This window comes from Oratosquilla oratoria, chromosome 1 (genome assembly GCF_046742065.1).
Source record: "Oratosquilla oratoria isolate Oo_2021 chromosome 1, ASM4674206v1, whole genome shotgun sequence".
NCBI lineage: Eukaryota > Metazoa > Arthropoda > Malacostraca > Stomatopoda > Squillidae > Oratosquilla > Oratosquilla oratoria.
In genome coordinates, this window is record NC_134777.1 from 59,784,407 (window position 1) to 59,799,460 (window position 15,054).

General features: G+C 38.0%; 1 protein-coding gene across 4 annotated transcripts in view; it reads left to right on the forward strand.

Annotated features, from left to right (window-relative positions):
• Nucleotides 1-1,908: 1,908 nt before the first annotated feature.
• Nucleotides 1,909-15,054, forward strand: part of Caf1-55 (chromatin assembly factor 1 p55 subunit) — a 29,459-nt gene continuing 16,313 nt past the window's right edge. For 2 of the 4 annotated variants that reach the window (XM_076192664.1, XM_076192756.1), the window contains exons 1-6: nt 2,115-2,261; nt 8,764-8,911; nt 9,041-9,186; nt 10,045-10,249; nt 11,852-12,029; nt 12,195-12,389. In XM_076192664.1, coding sequence (XP_076048779.1) covers nt 2,189-2,261; nt 8,764-8,911; nt 9,041-9,186; nt 10,045-10,249; nt 11,852-12,029; nt 12,195-12,389 — 945 coding nt within the window. In that variant the 5' untranslated portion in view covers nt 2,115-2,188. Of the gene's footprint in view, nt 2,032-2,114; nt 2,262-8,763; nt 8,912-9,040; nt 9,187-10,044; nt 10,250-11,851; nt 12,030-12,194; nt 12,390-15,054 lie in introns of those variants that run through there. The other 2 variants (XM_076192577.1, XM_076192847.1) reach the window with 2 other exon arrangements.

A 15,054-nucleotide genomic window follows, 5' to 3' on the forward strand; every position in this document is an offset into this window, starting at 1 on the left:
GGTCCTCTTCAGCAGATAGGTACAAGGTAAGATGTACAAGAATATATACAGTGAGAGAGGTACAAAGTGGGAACAAGGGGAGGTGGCTCAAGTCACATGTCCGAGGTGGGGCGGACTCGGGAATGGTAACAATTTATTCACAGCATAAGTTGTTATACAATCAGGTGACCATTGCCCTTTTGATGTGTTGAAATTTGGCAAGTGTTTGATGAGGAAAGATTCGACTATCTTTCTCCTAAAGCTACAATTGGATTTATAAATTATTTCTGGTTTGTTCCAATCTATGCGGTGATCCTTTGTTGATGTATGGAGAAAGACCGCGGAGTTGTTTTGTGCATACCTAACAGAGTTTTTGTGCTCTTTTACTCTGGTATTGAGGTCCCTACCAGTTTGACCCCAGTAAACCTCATTACAATCTTTACAAGGTAGTTTATATACTCCCGGGTTGTTATCTGATTTGGGTTTATGATGTATGTTTACTACTTTATGAAAAATGTTATTAGGATAGTTGAAGACCAATTTAATTTTATCTTGTGGTAACATTTTAGAAGCTTCATCCAATAAATGGTTGTATGGGATCTTTATACATTTATTGTCCCAATTGTGCTGGTTCTTTGTTTGGGAAGAGTTCTTATAATGGCTGATTTTTGCCTTGCTAAGAGCTTTTGTCAACAACCAATTTGGATAACCTAATTTGCTCAGTTGTAAGTTTATTGTTTCTAATTAGGTTATCCAAATTGGTTGTTGGGTTCAAATCCTGCGTGCGACTGTCATTAAAAAATTATCGGATTGATGTCGCTGTTACTAGCGAATTTCTCTCATAGTTACAATGGCGAAAAGCGTGAAAGGGATTTGTTCCGATCCTTAACCCTTGCCAACTGGTGCACTTGGGCCTTGTGTAGAACAGGGTCTTTCCTATCCTCGGGAATCAGTTCGATTCCGGGTTGCAAAGCTTATAAGTGTCTGTTGGTGTAGTGGGCTAAGGCTCTGTGAAGGTGATCTTGCGGGTGGCCAATAGCAGGGGGTTCGAATCCTGCATGCGACTGTCATAAGAATTATATATATATATATATATATATATATATATATATATATATATATATATATATATATATATATATATATATTCTATACATATACGAAACACTGGATACACAACATTATGTTTTGTAAGTGAAAACTAATCCCCAATCCGGAGGAACTGAAAACTTGGTACCTTTTTTTATTTATCAATTATCCCTTATTTCTGCTACCATCCTTACAGCATTCCTGTCGCATCTATAATAATAATTACACCTTTTCGGCGCGACGTTGTTCCACGAGGATAGAAGCGCTAGTATCGGCGCCGGAATACAATTTTCTTGTTTTGCTTATCCCCCGATGCAATTAAAATTTCTATAATGCATATAATAACATAACAGTCTATTAAATTGCCTATTCCCATTTTTTCATGTCACAAACGTTTAGCTTAACATGACTAAGACCACGTTTATAAAGTGAACCTTCATACGTGTCATGTGTTACATTTGATGTTGCTAAGGATACGAAATTCCAGTACTCGTCATATTTTTAAACTAGATGTATTGCATGGGCTGGGTGAACATGAATGTAAAATGTGAGCTGACCGAAGGCACCAAGAAACCAAAGGGAAGGGCGAACACATGTATATTTACAAACTCGTAAATCATGACAGCTGTTTTCATGGTCTTATATTTTCGCGCGCTTTCTTGACAATTCCAATAATGAAATGTAACACTTATTGTGTTATATCGAACATTTGTTCATGATAGTATGTACGAATTAAAATTGTATATAATTTTAAGTAAAATTCTTATAAAAGAAATGTACTTGCATGGGTTGTTTTGTCCAAACTTTTCTTTTCGCACAACAAAAATTTTCTTGTTAGAGTTTAAAATGTGCACTGCGCATGCGCAGAATCCAGTTTAGGCGCCATTAGAAGAACCGGTGTGGTGTTATTTTATAAAAGTTAAAAAAAAATCTTGAAGATGACCGATAAGGAAGGAGGAAAAGGTCAGTATAAATTGTATAAATTACAGTGATAAATTTTGGCCACTCCAAGTGAAGGATGGTGCATGTTACCTAAAAATATATCTGTTCGCGATGTTTGGAATTGGTATTTGGCGGGCAAATCCGCTTTGTTTACACCACAATTGCTGAAAGTGTGACCATGGCTCTACCTTCCTTCCCGATAGAAAGCCCTGGCAATGCACAACAAGTGGCCCTTGGGAGTGCAAGGCGAAGTATGTATACAGTAGAACTTAATGGTTTACCAGGGATATGAGATAAGTTTCATGTTAAGAGATATTAAGACTTTTGGGGGTGTGAGTATGTAGGTCCTTCAGTGGCGGCACAATGCAGGTAGCGAGTTCGTTGCGTATGCTACAGGGTACAATATATGTCACTGGGGTTGTTTTCCAGTGTTATGGTAATTTCATGTTAGGTGATCCTATGACCATCAATTTGAGTTCCATTGAAGTAAGGTTAGATGGTTTGTAAGTACGTACAGAAAACATACGAGACATCGATCATGGACTGCATGCATGTTTGTGAAGCCTTTCTTTACGTTTGATATTGGGGACGTGGGGATTCTGGACTATGGTTTTGCTACAAGATTAAGCTCCTAAAATCATTATTGTTGTCATTAATGCTTGATGTTTTGAGTGGGAAAGGTACAGGAAGTTGAGATTTAAGTGTAGTGTTACTGACTGAAACAAGTTTAAGCTAATGAATAACATGGGTTATATTATGTGCAGAATGTATTGGTGATCAGTTTGAGTCCTCTTCTATGCATCTAATATGGATTGAGCTATGTTACAGATATTTTTGAAGCTATGTCAAGCAGAAATACTTCTGAACAAGTGTCATTAGATGCTGTCATGCAACCCTGCAACGACTATGATAATGTAAATGTGGTCTGAAAGTGATGTTAATCAACCTGGACTATTATTGATCATTAAAACCCCAAGTAGCATCTTTGTTATGACTGACATATATCCAGTATTATTAGCAAGAAAACCAAACTTAGGCATATGAATTAAAAGTAATATATGAAAAACAAGAAAATAATCCTTGACACATGATTCAACACAATCATCTTGCTACAGTAAGGCCTTGTTTCTCCCTTTATAAGGGGTTTGGTAAAATTAAAGCTTATAATTACTTTAGACATATTTAAATGTATTTAATTCCCCTCCTATGGTCTTGACACCTTGTGGATGAAAGATCCCTGCCCCTCACCACACTGCTCGAGTTGAAAGGAATTCTGCATCTTATATGCTACTTTACCTCCAACTCCATGCCCCCATTTACTGCCTCATGCAGCACCAAATAGGAAATACTCAACTTCCTCCAGCCTCTCCACTTTCAAACTCGGCACCACCATTATTATATCTTGTACATCTCATCGCCATACTTTTGCCCACATACACATGCAAGCTTTTTCCTCGCACCCTCCAAATTCACTGTTGCTTCAGTCTCCGCAGAATTAACCACAAAGGGCAACACTATACAAAAATGAACATGGATCACCACCCACTTCCTCTACTCTTGCTCAACAACTCCAAACAACCATCTAATGCCTTTAGATTTATTTCCCTCACCTCTGAATCCTTATATACATTGAACAAACATGGCATCATCACACAACCTATACAGCCCCACCTTCCAAATACTTGCACAAGTTTTATTGAGGTCATGGTAAAGGCCAGCAAGATCCAACAGCAGACTCAAAAATGTCAAAACTGACTGGATTGCTTGTTTTCAATTCTTTGTGTCATATTTTATTCCTGTACAAAGATTTTGCACATTTGAATGAACAGATCATGTAATATTATTTAATAATATAACATGATCTGTTCATTCAAGTGTCATTGGGGAACTAAACTTGAACATATTATTAATATAATACTAATGACCCACTTTCAGAGAACAGGCGAAAGTAAAAAGATCCATATATTTCGATCACTAACTGTGATCCTCTTCAACAGATATGATTACAGAGAGGAGAAAAGCATGTATTTATACAAAAGTGGTGAGGTAAGCAGGTAGGGATGGGGGCTCAGGTCACGTGTCCAGCACTACGTGGACATTGGTGGATTTTGTCCACTGTTAATGTAGAGGGTAGCAGTCTATTTATAGCTAAGGAAGTTGTACAATCTTGTGACCATTGGCCATAGGAAATATTAGAATTTGGAAAAATATTAATTAAAGAGGATTCTATTATTTTTCTTCTAAAACTGCATTTAGATTTGTAAATTATTTTAGCGTCATCCCAATTTATTCAATGGTTTTTATTGGCAACATGCTGAAATACGTCAGAATTTTCCTGCCCATATTTAACAGAGTTCTTGTGCTCTTTGATCCTAGAACAAGAACTATGGGAAGAAAAATTCCGATGTATCGCAGCATGTCGCCAATAAAAACCATCAAATAAATTGGGATGATGCTGAAATAATTTACAAATCTAAATGCAGTTTTAGAAGAAAAATAATAGAATCCTCTTTAATAATAATTTAACAAATTCTAATATTTCCTATGGCCAATGGTCACCAGATTGTATAGCTTCTTTAACTATAAATAGACTGCTACCCTCTACATTAACAGTGGACAAAATCCACCAATGTCCATGTAGCGCTGGACACGTGACCTGAGCCCCCGTTCCTACCTGCTTACCTCATTACTTTTGTATAAATACATGCTTTTCTCCTCTGTAATCATATCTGCTGAAGAGGATCACAGTTGGTGATCGAAATATATGGATATTTTACTTTCACCTCTTCTGCGAAAGTGGGTCATTAGTATTATTTTAAAGTGGGTCATTAGTATTATTTTACCAATGTGCTATGACATTACTTTGTTGTGATCTAATATGTTCAAGTTTAGTTTGCCGATGACACTGAACTTGTCAGCCGCCATCTCAACTAGTTTCAGTTTAGTTCAACCTCCCTCTGCCAGGGGCATTACCAGTTCATAAAAGGAATAACTTGTGGTTTGCGAAAGATATTGTAAATGAGATGTTGGTGATGAGTTTTATTTTATTTTCAAAAGTGAAAGTCTTCAGCAGTTATAAATGTAGATTTATTATGTGTTTACTGGTTCTTTACATATAAAATTAGTGGGATATTTTTATTCAATTGTAGCATTGAAGTTTTTCAGTGAAGTTTGTCACTGAAAGTAGTTTCCGGAGCAAATATGGCGCTGTCCTATGTATGGCAGAGTTATGATGTGTGTGCAAATCCCGAGCTCTTCTGTGGCATCACCTACAATCTCAAAGGACAGTCCCACATTTGAGCCATTCAAATTTGCTAAATCTTCGTACAGGAATAAAATATAACACAATTGAAAACCAGCAATCCAGTCGGTTTTTGGCATTTTTTGAGCCTGCTGTTGGCTGATGACAACTCATGTCGGCCTTTACCATGACTGGTTTTATCTCCATGAACAGACTTGACCCTATTCCATACATGTGCAATACAAATAATTGGTTATACTAGTGTAAAAGTGTAGTTTAGATATTGATATTGTATGGAAGGTACTGAATAGATGTAACAGATTACACTGGTTTCAGACTACATTGCTGTACAGTAGTAGCTGGGTTAAGCAGCAGCTGGGTTACTTGCCACTTGCATCTCTGTAAGGTTAATGGCATATATGACTAATTATAATCAAATGCCTTGATATAATGTTTGAGGTAATATTTCTACATGTTTTCGTGCAACTTAAATGGGTTGTATTATTAGTGGATGCCTGTAATAAACTTGCTTTCTCTTAGTTCTGTTCATGTAATTTTATTGGAATCGTGAAATGGGTATCCACAACGTAGCACAATTTTTTGTAGAAATAAATGTCATACTGCAAAATTACAGACCTTGCCAGCTACCATCAAAAGGCTCCTGTGAGTAGTTTAATTTATTCTAACAAAATAATAGTTTGAATGGACAACAAGGAGTGAGCACACACACACGCGTGCGCATACAAAATGTATATATAATATATATATATATACATACATGTGTACCAAAAGGCCCTTTCCCCATTATAAGGGGGTGCCCAGAAAGTAATGTTAGCCAAAAACTTCATAAACCAACCAACCAACCAAACAGAAAGTAATGCACAAAATACCTACTGACAGTTGTGACATAACAGGAAAATTCCAAACATACAAGCAGTTCAGGTCTATTTGAGAATCCTGTTATGAATTCTCCATCGGTATGCTTCTTCTAAACATCATTCAAGTGTTGGAAGGATTTAACCAAGCATCACCAGAAAGAACGATTATATTGGTAATGGACAATAAATAAGGCCATTGATAGTTACCAAACATACACTCATAGAAGATCATGAAGACTGATATGTCACTAACAAGAAATGGCTAACTTTTTGTGACAGACTGTACAGAGTAACCCAAAACAGCCAAATATCAAGGACCAAACCACTACAATGGAATCCCTCAAGGAGGAGTACAGACATGTGCATTGGTCAACATCTTCATAAGTGATCTTTTTCCCTACACCAGATCGAGATCATAACATCAAAAGTGCTCACCCATGCATATGCTACAGAGTTGCTAAGAACACCCAAACATGTAAACAAATTAGAATAGTGGCTTAGACAAAATAGAATGGAGGCTTCCCTACTGAAATCCTCAATAACCTAAGTCACCCAAGGCAAGTATGTATGAAAAAATCCAATATTAGAAATGAATGGCCAAATACTTCTGTTGAAAAAGGATACAAAAATCCCGGGTCTCAGTTTTCATACATGCCCTTCAACCCACACAGCAAAGACCAGGATGAAAACCAGCAAGAAAATAAATATACTAAAATGAGTAGCATGCTGGTATTTGTTCTGCAGAGGTAAACTAATCACAATCTACAGACCATTCTTGTTCGCCACACTCAACTAGGCCTCCAGCATGGTTTCCAACAGTTAACAAAACCAGTACGCTACAAACTATAGAACAAAGCATTGGGAGTGATAACAAATGCACCAATATCTTCCTAGTAAACATTGCATATAGAAACTCATGAACATGAAAATTATAGGCACACAGTTCTAACCAAAGATCCTACCCACCCATATCATGACATTACATGCAATTAATCAACTGGAAAAACATAATATACTGGCAATGTGTTACTCAAACTTGTACTACTTGCACCACACAACACATCCATATGAAAAACACATACACATTCAGATCACAATACAAACACTTCAAGACTGACAACCAAATTCCCTTTTCCTTCACATCCCTCAGGTTAGCCTCAGACAAAATTCAATCCCAAAATATACAAGAACTACACAAGCACACCTGGGCACTGTGCAACACTAGAATAAAAAATACCAACACAGAATAGGCCACAGAAATAAACTTCTAGACACCTTCATCACACTGGAAATGCTGAAGGAATCCTACATTGCTCCAACTTATCCTTATTTTGACAACACAGTGATTTCTCCTTGCATGACTAATAGGCCAGTCAGGTGTCTGTTGGTATCCTGTAAATTAGATAAGGGGCATTGGATTGGTGGACTGAATTGTCATATAATAGTTGAGGGTGTAGTGCTCTCCCTCTGCCCACAAAGTTGTCTGTGCATCATGTAACCCCTGCAAGTTAATGTTGGCTAATGCTTTTTAGACTAACTTTACTTTAATTTTCAAGGTTTTATTTTGAAAAAAGTCCCTAATTTCTTCAGGTTGTATGATTGGTTTGTTGTATGTCAAATTGTTGACAGGACTTGTCAATAAACTGTTTCAGGCTGACTTTCCCAAATCCTGTAATATTTGTTTACAATTGTAATTATATAGGAGAATTTGCACACTCGTTTCTTTTTTCTTTTCTTTCTTAAATTTGTGGTGAAAACACACTCGAAGTTTACAAGTCCCTTTATCCATACCAACAATAGAATTTTGGGGGGATGGATTCAGCAAAATTAGCAGTTTCTAAGAGAAATCAAGGTCACATGAAAGCCAATTGAGAAAGCAAACCTCCCACCTACAAAAAATATATATAATCCTTACACCTCCAGCATTTGTCTTTGAGGCAAATGATTTGAAGAGCAGATAGAGGTCAGACTTTCTCCATACATTCTTCATGCTTTGTCCCTCATACAGAAAAGCTTAAACAAATTGCATGTCGACAGCCATGGTAGATGTGGTATATAAAGGGGAAAAAGAAGATAATTGCTAACTTGAGGGTGTTGCTCAGAATAGGTTTGAACCTATATGACTCAGGCATGGTCCTAGTTAAGCTAAATAACTTGATGGTAGTTTAACTATGTACAGACAACCAGTAAGAATGACAGGCTTACCATAAAATTACTTCATTTGGTGCAACTTTCACAAGTAACAATGTCAAGATATTATTTAACCCTAAGTTGATGGGAAGTGTGTATAGATGCTATTGAAATAATTTACATTTTGATAACTGAATTGATGTGACTTGGGGAAAAAAATAGTGGGAGGGCTTCTCATGCATGGTATGTTTTAGATGAGGCTGATTATCAATCAAAATTTAGATAGCAAGTTTTTTATCCATGTAAGTTAATTTGGGATTGTTAAATTAACCTATACTGTTTGGTTGAGATTGATGTATGGACTTTTCTTAAGCTTCCATATTTTATTGCTTATTTATCATGACCAGATAAGCTTCATGAATATAAGTTTAGAGTGTGCATGATTTTAACTTTGGAATATTAATTTTGATAATGTTGCTTATTATGAACATAACTTTTTGTTAGACACATTTGATGATGCAGTGGAGGAGCGAGTTATCAATGAAGAGTACAAGATATGGAAGAAGAACACTCCATTCCTGTATGATTTGGTAATGACCCATGCACTTGAATGGCCTTCCCTTACTGCCCAGTGGCTTCCAGATGTTACCAGGTGAACGGAAGGAATGCATGTTGTTTATAGGTTTATGAATATGTAGCTTATTTTGTGCAGGCCTACATTATATGGACTTATGGGTGTAGTGCATGTTGAAGATTATTTCAAACCATTCATGTTTCTTAGACCTGAGGGAAAGGACTACAGTGTGCATCGACTCATTTTGGGTACACACACAAGTGATGAGCAGAATCACCTCCTGATTGCATCAGTTCAACTTCCTAATGAAGATGCTCAGTTTGATGCTTCACACTACGATAATGAGAAAGGTGGTAAGTGGTCCATTCTCATTAGTTCTTGCTTTATATATGTATATTTGTATTGATGGCCTTTTCTCCCTTTTACAAAGGGGTGGCCAAACACACACACACATACATACATACATATATACATACATTTGAAAATATATCAACCACCCTTCCCTATTCAATATCTGGGGAATGGATACCTTACCCCAACCACTGTGATTGTGTCTAAAACAGTACAGTTAAGCACAGCTCATCCACAGCAAAGCCCCCTTCTTAACCACTTTGGTATGATGACACCTACGTAGGCATCATGAGGCACAAGTGGGTACAAGAGGATGCCGGCAACGGCATTTTGATCTTTTATGTATATATTATATATATAATATATATATATAGTCTTTTTACACACACACCCCACACCCCCAAGATTCTGTGAACTGGTTTGGTCATGTTTTCTGTGTTTATTATTATTCAGAGTAAAAGAGAATGAGTAATACAGCAGTGACTTAATATTTTATAATGCAAGTAGTGTGATGCTGATACTGCATGCGAGAATGTGAGTTGTACGGAAATGGTTAACCATGTGATAATGAAACACCCTCCCCAATCTGTATCCATTACTTGATGGAGTAGATGATAATATATCTTCAAGTTGTATCATCCCTTCATCCATTCATTTCTGTCTCTTGCCCATTATACTGTTGTCAGACGTAATATACACATCCAAAGCTGCCTTTGCCTCAGCTATCCCCCTCATTCTTGATATTCCTGTCACTCACAAACTGTCTTGAAATCTTATTTGTAATACATATTTTGGTGATTAAATGATTTTGTAGGCATATGCATTTTCATGCACATTCATCTTTATTTTTAATTATACAGAATTTGGAGGGTTTGGTTCAGTCAGTGGCAAAATTGAAATTGAGATCAAGATAAATCATGAGGGGGAGGTGAATAGAGCCCGCTATATGCCTCAGAATCCGTGTGTTATTGCCACAAAAACTCCTTCAAGTGATGTTCTAGTGTTTGACTACACTAAACATCCTTCAAAACCAGATCCTTCTGGAGAATGTCATCCAGATCTGAGGTGAGTATGGAGCCTTTATTTTACCTAGTAGTTTTCTTAATAGAGAAAGGCTATTTGAGGGATGGGACTGTTTGCCACTAGCATTTCACAGACAGATACAGTTCGCCGACGGGTACAATTCGCCACTGGCCAGATGCACAAAAAAAAAAATAGGATTTACAGCATGTTTCTTCTTATTCAAGTTTTCTTTCAACAAGTCGCCTCATACGAGAGTCATCCATTATGCCCAGAAAAAAATTGAATTAATGAACGAATATAAAGACAATGAGAAGTTATTAGGTTGAGATATATAATGAATAAAAAGAAACAAAAAATATAACTAGCCGTTGGTGTATATATGTATTTAGATGTTTATTTATCTACTCACTTATCTATTTACTTGTTTATATATTCATTTACAGAAGAGGAATGTCACATTTACAAAAGAGAGGAATGTCTGTTGAGGAAGGATGGGAGAGGACAGAAGATAGGGGTGAATGGAAAAGGGTTGTGTATGGATGATGCTGTGATGCATGAGGGGGAGTGGGTGGGGGATGCAGGGTGAGGAAGTATGTATGAGAAATTTTTTTGACACAGCCCGAAGGGATTTCTCCCCGTCTTCTCCTTTTCTGCATGAGGGGATGAAGAGGAGAGGGGGGGGGGTTGCCAAATTTATGAAGTGGCCTTGCTGTGGATGTGCTGTGTCTTGCGACAGTGCTTCTGACCCAGGGCAGTGGACAGGATGCAGGTATGACCCATGAACCAGGAGGTGCCAAGATTAGAGGGAGGGTGGTGGATGGGAGTGGAGTTATTAGGGATGGAATGGGTGGGAGTGATTTCTGTGCCTTTTTCTTTTTGGCTACCCCCCATGTAAAGGGGAAGGAGACTTTGGTAATCTCTTCCTCACAACACCTGAGCCAGTTTTCCAAAATTTTATAGCCATTACAAGCCATATTCACCCTTTTTCTAATTATACAAACAATAAAGGAAAACAAACCAAAAAGTGAATACGAATATTCAAACTCAATTAAATATCATAGCAATGTCACTCAGCTTTCTTATGTACTCTTAACAGCTGATATCTGGTTGTCTTCCACCAACAAAGCTGAAACAAATTTTCAAGACACGGACAAAAGAATAAAAACAATCGTTCTTGAATATGAGGGCAAAAGAAACACTATGGAATAGCGCACAACTATTTTTTTCCCCTTCATAAAATAAATTTTTGTGTAACCACCTAACTTATTATTTTTCATCTATTTTATAAAATTGTTAGAATTGTGGTGTAAAACAAATGTTCATTTTACATCTTGTTCTTTTCTTGTAATAATATTCTGCATGTAGTATCATAGATAAAAAGGACTAAAAATATAAAGAACAGGTAAGATGGAAAATATATGTATATTTCTGGGTGGCAAATAGTCCCCGGCAACCAAATGACCCAAATAGCGAATTGGCTGCAGCGAATCGTCACCAACCCAGTATGTGATGACAGGGAGAAGGGAATGTATAGTTATACATATATATATTTGTGTGTGTGTGTGTTAGAAAGCTATCTTTAAGACAAACATTACCTCAGCATTTGTAGATGAGAAATTTTAAGTTACTTTCTTTACCCCCTAGGCTTCGTGGTCATCAAAAAGAAGGCTATGGTTTGTCTTGGAATCCCAATTTGAATGGCTATCTCCTTAGTGCATCAGATGACCACACAATATGTCTGTGGGATATCAATGCTACACCCAAAGAGAACAGAGTTATTGATGCCAAAACTATTTTTACTGGACACACAGCTGTAGTGGAGGTGAACTATTTTCTCTTGTTGCTAGATTTATCTTGTCAAATCAAAATGCCTCTTAGATATGGATGACTGCAAAGATTTTCATCTGATAGAAGTAGAATGAAATAGTTCATATTACATTATCATGAAAGTTGAAATAAGTTTTATATTTCTTTTCTTTTCCCTCAGGATGTGGCCTGGCATCTTCTTCATGAGTCCCTCTTCGGTTCTGTTGCTGATGATCAGAAACTGATGATCTGGGACACACGATCTAACAACACTAATAAGCCCTCCCACACTGTAGATGCCCACACTGCGGAAGTGAACTGCCTCTCCTTTAATCCCTACTCTGAGTTCATTCTTGCAACAGGCAGTGCTGACAAGGTTAGAGTATTAACAAGCATATCCATGATATTGTTTCCTTGAGACCAATGATGGTACATGCTTGTGGTGGTCTTGCAAGGTGGATAGTGAAGTTGCCCATTTTCAAAACTTGTCAACACCCTCACCTCCAAGAGGAGGACCTTTATGGGCTGACACTCTCTGGACTTGCCCTAAGATCTCGGTATGATGTTTTCAGTGTAGTTCACACAAGCAATGTGTTGGCACCAAATTCCTGTTACCTTGGCAGCTTTTTCCCACTTTTCTCATGCTAACCACAGTTCACATGAGCAAAGGTAAAGTACCAAGAAAATGGGAACTTGGTGCCTAAACATTGCTCATGTAAATCATGCTTAACACTACACACATGGAAAGCTTACATCTGGTGACTACGTCTTTCTAATGTTATCATCTTGTGACATAGCAACAGTCCAAGTTTTCCCATTGGGTGAAGGGTCCCTTTACTGTGCCCATTGGTCAAGTCAAAAGCAAGACAGCACCCCAACAGGGCTTGGTAGTTTGCAGTGAGGCAGAGATCATAGATGAAAGAGAGCTGGTAGATGGGGTTATGAAAGAGTTTTGGGATGGCTTATGCATGTGGAAAGAACGAGTGAAGAAGACTTGCTGAAAGAGGGTACACATAGGTAGATACAGTAAACTTCAGTAAAAGACTAAGAATGGGATGGATAGATTGAAGGGTGCCTCAGGTAAATGTGAAAGTTACTGTTGAGCAGGATGGGGTGAGGGCAAAAGATAATTGTGAGTGAAAAGGGGTTGTGAATGGATGCTAGATTGATTTAGCCCAAAGGAATTTCTTATCTGTTCTGCGAGTTCTTGAATAGAAGAGAGGAGAGGGTTGCCATGCAATGAAGCATTAGAGATACCCAGTTTTGGCTGTTTAGCTCTGCTGTGTGGTATGTAGTGGGGTGACAAGTCTCACTACACGTAAGAAATATATTATGGCTCAAATTCACCAAAGCACTGCAATTGAGAAATGCATGCATACAGTTTGGAGGCAAAGTTACAATGGCCTGCCAAACATTGGCATTGCAGGAAACGTGCATAGTTTGCTTTGTTCTCCTTACAGAAGGTGCATGGATTGTAATAAATTAATACAAATTAGTCGTATTAATGTCGCAAAATCTATGTTAAGGATGTAATGGGAAAACACAAACACAATTGAACAATTTGCATGTATAATACATACCAAAGGCTTTTCCCCCCCCTTATAAGGGAGGTAGCCAAAAAACTCCTAGTTGTTTTTTGGCTACCTCCCTTATAAGGAAAGATGAAGGCAGCTGTTATGATGAGAGCAGGTAAGGCACCTGGATTGGATGGATGCCATGCAGAATGTCAGAAAAAAGGAGGTACAGTAATGGACTGGCTGGTGAGGTTATTTAATGTTTGTTTTAGAGAGGGTAGAGTGCCTGTATAGTTACACATTACAAGGGAAAAGGGGACATGTGTGAGTAGTAGTTTCAGAGGGATCAGCTTGTTACATGTAGTTGGGAAGGTCTTGATTGAGAGGATGCAAGGGAGCAATTGGTGAGGAACAGTGTGGGTTTAGGACAGGTAGAGGTTGTGTAGATCAGATTTTTGTGGTAAGGCATGTGTGAGAAAATTATAGGAAAATGTAAAGATGTTTTTTGGGCTTTTATGGATCTGGAAGAGGCTTATGGCAGGGTAGACAGGAAGGCACTGTAAGGTATTGCAGATATATAGGATAGAAGAAAAGCTGTTAAGAGCTATTAGGAGAGTAGTAGAGCTTGTGTTAAGATTAGAAATGGAGAGAGTGAGTGGTTTGAGGTAAAGGTGGGGTTTTGTCAGGGATGAGTTATGTCACCCTGGCTATTCAATTTATACATGGATGGGGTGGTGTGAGAGGTAAATGCAAGGGTAGTGGGTCAGAGATTGGGAATGGTTAAAGGAGATAGAGAAAAGTGGGATGTAAGCCACTTGTTTGCTGACAACACTGTGCTTGTAGCAGAATCAGAGGAGGGATTGAGGAAGTTAGTGACAGTTTGGGAAGGTGTGTGAAAGAAGGAAGTTGAAAATAAATCTGGGTAAAAGTAAGGTGATGAGATGTACAAGGGGAGAAAGTGGCAGCAGATTGGAAGTGAGTATTAAGGGAGAGAGACTGGAGGAATTGGATAGTTTTAGATACTTGGATGCAAATGTGGCAGGAAATGGAGGTAGAATGTAGATTGAGAGAAGTGAGTAAATGCCTTAGAGGTTTAAAAAGTGTAATGAGATATAGACATTTGAGAATGGATGAAGGAGTAGTTGTGCCGACAGCACTGTACGGGGCAGAAACATGGATCATAAAAGAGGAAAGGAGGAGTTTGAATGTGTTCAAGATGAAATGCATGAGAAGTATGGTAGGGGTTACTAGGCTGGATAGAGTGAGAAATGAGGAGGAGAATGGGGATGGAAAGGGAGTTGGGAGATTAGGTTATTGAGAGTATTGGTATAGTTTGGACACATGGAAAGAATGGGTGAAGAAAGACTAGTAAAAGAGGTGTGGAAGGAGTGACCATGAGGGGCAACCTAATATGAGATGGATGTGGTAAAGGGAGCATTGGGAAAGAGGGGGAATGTCTGTTGAGGAAGGACAGGAGAGGACAGAAGATAGGGGTGAATGGAGAATGGTTGTGTATGGATGATGCAG